At 37.5% G+C, this 5996-nt stretch overlaps 1 protein-coding gene across 1 annotated transcript; it reads left to right on the top strand.

Annotated features, from left to right (window-relative positions):
- Positions 1-414: 414 nt before the first annotated feature.
- LOC113756104 (cytosolic Fe-S cluster assembly factor NBP35-like) lies at positions 415-4232 on the top strand. The gene is made up of 3 exons (XM_027299899.1): positions 415-591; positions 725-826; positions 3050-4232. Exons 1-3 carry the CDS (start codon positions 546-548, stop codon positions 3973-3975), a joined length of 1074 nt encoding a protein of 357 aa, XP_027155700.1. The 5' UTR covers positions 415-545; the 3' UTR covers positions 3976-4232.
- Positions 4233-5996: the final 1764 nt, after the last annotated feature.

Genomic DNA, 5996 nt, shown 5'->3' with positions numbered 1-5996 from the left:
ATGTGAACGCATGTGGTATAATCTCATTAGTGAATATTTGATTAAAAAAAGGCTATATTAATGATCCTATATGTTCATGTATTTTTATAAAAGAAACTCGGTCAAATTTTATAGGAGTTTCAAAAGGCAGTTGAATATTTGAAGAAATAATTTCACATCAAAGGTTTTTAAACACTAAATTTGCGTTGGTTTACAAATTCAACATTTATAAATGCGAATTTTGTTCACCAACCGGTTGCTTAGATACCCGGAACAATTTCCGGGTTTGAGTAGTTTGCTCAGATTAAATATCGGTTGGCTGCATCATATACCGGGTTGATTTTACTGGCGGTCCAGCCCGGTTCAAATACCCAGCTGACTTTACTGGCGGTTCAGAAGGTCGGCTAATTTTGCTTTGAAACTTGAAACCGTCTCTTTTAAATCCGAATTCTGCTGTGTGCAGCTTAATCGAAGGGCCTAAAACAGCGTCTCTCACTGCATTTCATTGTGTCAGAAGCAAGAAAACTTGGGGATTTCTCTACTTTTACCTGGCGGAGGCAAGAAAAATGGAGAACGGAGACTACAAAGACGTCCCAGAAAATGCAAATGAACGTATATAAAGAAATTTTAACACTGTATTCACTTTTTTCCTTTTCAATTTTACCAGTAAAGTTGATTTTTATTTTGTTTTCGACTACCCAATAAATTATTCTTTTTTTGTTTAAATTTTGTTTTGGGTTTTCAGATTGTCCAGGGACCCAATCGGAGTCAGCGGGAAAATCTGATGCATGTAAAGGATGCCCTAATCAAGAAGCCTGTGCTACTGCTCCTAAAGGCCCCGACCCAGGTCCTTTTTTTTTTTTAGCAAAAATATCTGTTATTTTTTTTAGTTTTTGTTTTGATGGGGAAGGGCCGCGGCGGGGAGGGAGAAGGTGTTTAACTCAAATTAAATTATTGTTATTGATTTTTGAATGGTTGCAAGGAGGGGAGGCATAAAAAATGTAAAATTTTTATTTGATATGTCATGTACTGTTAAACCTCTTAAATTTCAGAAGATGGTGAGAATAAGCAGAGGATTAAACGGGATTTGGTTGTTGAAAAGCCAAATTTCCAATTTAGAATAATTTGAGTAGTTTGTACACGGGTAGTTTTTACTGAAATATGTTTTTGCGGCTACCTCTGTTAATATTGGCAGACAAATGTTGGGTAAAGTTTAGCAAAATGGGATTGAATCGTTCTAATAACATTTCTCCAACGCTGTACTAGAGCTTGACTGATAGCTCGATATGTTCAGTTAAGCCAAGCATCCCTAGAATGTATTCAAGATTAGCTTGATGTGTTCAGTTAAGCCAAGCATCCCTAGAACGTATTCAAGATCACACTCTCAAAGTAAGTGAGATATAGTATTGGAGTTAAATGCTGTTAGGTAACTTAACTAACTTGAATTTCTCGAATACTACAGGTAGGCTAGATGAAGCCCAATCTGGATCACTTGATGTTAGCCACATGATCTTGTGGTTTTTAATTTGCTTTTTTTTTTTTTAAAAAAAAAGAAACAATTCAGTACTGTACTTGTTCTGATTGGTGCTACTTGAATGGTGTTTTCATATGTCATAAACAATTTTGCAGCTCATGACTGTGTGTTGTTAACTTGATGGAAAGACGCTTTAGATAGGAATTTGTCATATGTCAAAACTGAACATACTATGCCGGATTTATCTGTTGCGATTGTTTCTGAGAAAAAGGAAGCCATTAGGTAGTGGTGTGTGTCTCACACGTAGCATTCACACATTCTGGACCTCCTGTAAAGTTTTCTTGTATTGCTTAAGTTGAAGATTTTACTTGCTGCACTCCCCCCAAAAGAATGAACTGATATAAAACAGAAGGCAGTAACCAAAGTCAATGGGATGTGCCATGCTTTTGTTAATCATATTCATTTGCAATAGCTTTCGCCACTCCAGCTGCTTTTCTTATAAATACTTCTAATTGGTGTTGAATCTTCTCTCTCTTTCATATTGCATCTTGATTCTTTTAAGTGTTTTCATAAAACTGCTGTTATTGCCAATGAATTTATGCTTTTTGTTAATCCTTCAGAATGCATGATATCTAGCTTTCAAATAGCTAGATCCTTAAATATGTGAGATTGTGATATGCTCAACTTGATTCTCCACCTGTGAAAATGGGCATGTCTACTAATGGGAAAAAATGTCAGGGCAAAATTTTTATAACCTGACATGTTGAATTCCAACTGCTTCTTGCGGAAAACTTGCCTTAGGTGGTAGTAATGATGAATTGCATGAGAATGGAACATATTCAATCATCAAACTAGGGACATTGGAATTGAGATTTTAGTGAAATTATCTGTAGTTTGTCACTGGAAATGAATAGTTATTAAATTGAGGCATTTGGAGTCAAGAAAAGAATATTTTCTTCTAAAGTACTTTAACTACTGTCTTGTTATTTTGTGTTCTGGTAATTAAGTTCTTGGGTTCATGATTCCGTCTAAGGTTGAACTCCAACATTAGCTGATGTATTCTTGGCTGTGCTGAGCTCGCAGTTAGTGTGGGTCCCCCCCCCCTTTTTCAAAATGGATCAATGTGAACTCTTATTTTACTATATTTGCATGAGTCTGTGTATTTTACTGCTTTTGAGGGTTGAAAATATTGATGACTTGATGCATTTTCTTCTGTTGGCATGAAGTACCAACAATTAATGAAAAGTTTGAGAAACCAGGAGTTGGGTGGTCTTGAGATAAATTGAAACTGTCAAGTTTTACTGGTAGGAAATTGGCATGCTTCCAATTTTTTCTTCTGATGCAAGCATCATCTAAAACAGATATTTCTGCCATGTACTAGCTTCTGGAAAATGTGGATCTCATTTTTAACTGGATCTCAATTTTCATTAGAGGTTCATATGAATCATTTTTCATCTGAGTGCTGTATGGCAGAAAATTTTTCAAGCTTGCCTTTCCTAGTTTCCTGCAGCTTTTGTATAGTTCTGCTCGATCATTGCTCTTATGAGGCAAGGAACATTTATTTACTGGTTTATTTCTTCTTGATTTCTGTTGCAGATTTGGTTACCATAGTAGAGCGAATGGCTACTGTAAAGCACAAGATACTGGTTTTATCTGGCAAGGGTGGTGTGGGCAAGAGTACATTCTCAGCTCAACTTTCTTATTCACTAGCAGCTATGGATTTTCAAGTGGGTCTACTTGATATAGATATTTGTGGACCAAGCATCCCAAAGATGCTTGGCCTTGAAGGACAAGAGATTCACCAAAGTAATCTTGGATGGTCTCCTGTTTATGTTGAGTCTAACCTTGGGGTCATGTCAATTGGATTTATGCTTCCCAACCCAGATGAGGCCGTCATATGGAGAGGTCCCCGCAAGAATGGCCTAATCAAGCAGTTCTTAAAGGACGTTTATTGGGGGGAGCTTGATTTTCTTGTGATTGATGCTCCACCTGGAACCTCGGATGAGCACATCTCAATTGTTCAATTTCTTCAAGCGACTGGAATAGATGGTGCTATTGTAGTCACTACTCCACAACAGGTATCTCTAATAGACGTCAGAAAAGAAGTGAGTTTCTGCAAGAAAGTCGGCCTAAAGGTTCTTGGTGTTGTTGAAAACATGAGTGGTCTGTGTCAACCATTGTCGGTGTTCAGATTCATGAGGACAACAGAAACAGGTGAACAAAAGGATATGACTGAGTGGATCCTATCATATATGAAGGAGAAAGCCCCAGAAATGCTGGATGTTGTCGCTTACACTGAAATATTCGATAGTAGTGCTGGAGGAGCTGGTAGAATGTGCAGTGAGATGGGCATCCCTTTTCTTGGAAAGGTTCCACTGGATCCTCAGCTATGCAAAGCAGCTGAAGAAGGAAGATCGTGCTTTTCCGACGATAAATGTCGGGTGAGTGCCTCTGCACTTAAAATGATCATCGATAAACTGTTGGCACAGCAAATGATTTCCAGAATAGAGGATGGCGCCTAGGTGTTATCTCTCTCTCTCTCTCTTCTTTTGGTAGGGGTTGGTTGAAGCTTTTTGCATATGTTTTGTTTGGAGATTCCTGATGTATATCGCACCTATAATGAATGATAGCTTAGATCTCTCCTAGTTTACTCGTGTTTCTCTTTCTTGTTATGCTTCTCTGGTATAAGTTAAAAGGTTCAGAGTTTTTACTGATTGATATGGTTTGTAGTTTAATTTCTGCACTGGTCCTTTGGGAATGAGGATGTTCAAGTTAGCTACATTGCTGTCTTTTGTTTATGGAACAAACGAGTCAGCTTACCTAGTCCCCTTAGCAGAAATAAAACGTGGGGTGGCTACCCTGATTACATCAGCCTCTAAAATTTCTTTAAGGGCCCTTCATTTAATAAACCTTGATCATATTGGTTTTGTATTCCTGCCTTAGTCTGCCAGTAAGCACTCCAGTTGTCTTCCCTCTGTTGGAGGTTGCACGACCATTCTTTCTCATACATTCTTTGATTTGCTTTGCTAAGTTATAGTGCGGTGAAGTAAAATCTACCTTTTCAATCGAAGCTAACCGCACCTTGGAATCATTCTGTAAGATGACTTTCCTGAATCCCTACTCCCATGCCAACTTCAATAATTGCTCCCTTGCCAATATTCTTTGAGAGCCTCTCTTCCATCTTCCCCTGTCATCACTTATCAGCCCTCCTTATTCCTGCCATTCCTGGATTACTCCCAGATGCGCTGCCAACATTGTCTTTAACAGTGTACCTTCCGGGGGTGGACTTCATCTGATGAAAACATTCCTGCGTTGGAGTTCAACATGAGCCTTAAAGAAGTACACTCTTTGTTTGATCTGCCATTGCTAATAGAGTACTTAGGCAAGGATGTAGCAACGGTTACCGCCTTCACTGTATTTCTTGCTCTCCATGCAAAATGTATAATCTGTTGGAAAAGTAACTTTCAGTTTACCCCCAATTCCAATTCCATCCTGGTTCAGATTGCAATCAAACAATTCAAATGACGATTTACTGAAAAGGTACTCCCATTTATTCTGAATTACCACCAGTATCCACAATGCCCTGATTCAGTCGGAATCCCTGACTGCACGAGCATTTGTTACAAATCTGGCACAAGTCATCCGTTGCCAAATGTCTTCGTTGCCGAATTGTCCATAGCAGGAATTGCCACCTTTGAGGACCCTAATTTTCCAAATCGTATCCCATCCTGCATCTCCAGGCCTTGGCTCCTTTTCTTTCCACGTGATTTTATATGCTGACATTGGTAGGAATTTCCCTTTTGAATCTGGTTTCTAGCAAAGAATATCTGGGTTATCATCGCTTGGGAGAATGCACATTGCTTTAAACTTTGCAAGAGGTTGAGTGGTATTACTTTCTTTGCTTCAAAAATAGACTTTCAAACCTTGTAATGCGAAAGGGGGAAAAGTAGAAAGATCGAGAGTCAAATTAGTGATCTCATAATTACCTAACTTATGCGTTTATAAGCTAAATTGAATATTGCAAACTGAATGATATTAATTTAAAATATTAACGCATTTCGTTCATTCATTTGCTCAACAAAAAAAAAATTTATTTTTGTCTTTATGATTGATTTAATAATTTGAATAACGAATATCGACGTAATTTCAATATGATTGCCAAAGCAATTGGTCAAATTGGGCCAACTTGATGTGGCCTAAATTTGGGCCATTATTTTAAAAAAAAAGGTTTATTATTTCCTCCCCAAACATTTTTCACCCCAACCATCAAATTCAAAATTGAAACCCTGAATTTAGCAATCTAAAGGATTCTAAAAGTTTTCTTCTCACCATTGAACCAATCTAGAGTGATTATTCACAATTCCGAATTAAACTTTCTTTCAACATTATTGTCCAAATCGAGGAGCTATACATCCACATTGGCAATTCCTAAAACAATTGGGTTTGTTTGGATATGAATTTATTTAAAATATTTATTTGAAATAATTACTGTAGCACTTTTTGTGATGTAATGTATGTGAAATTAAAAGGTGGTTAAAAATTA

The sequence above is a fragment of the Coffea eugenioides genome, unplaced genomic scaffold, assembly GCF_003713205.1.
Source record: "Coffea eugenioides isolate CCC68of unplaced genomic scaffold, Ceug_1.0 ScVebR1_1980;HRSCAF=2926, whole genome shotgun sequence".
Lineage (NCBI taxonomy): Eukaryota > Viridiplantae > Streptophyta > Magnoliopsida > Gentianales > Rubiaceae > Coffea > Coffea eugenioides.
This window is presented reverse-complemented; position numbering and strand designations above follow the sequence as displayed.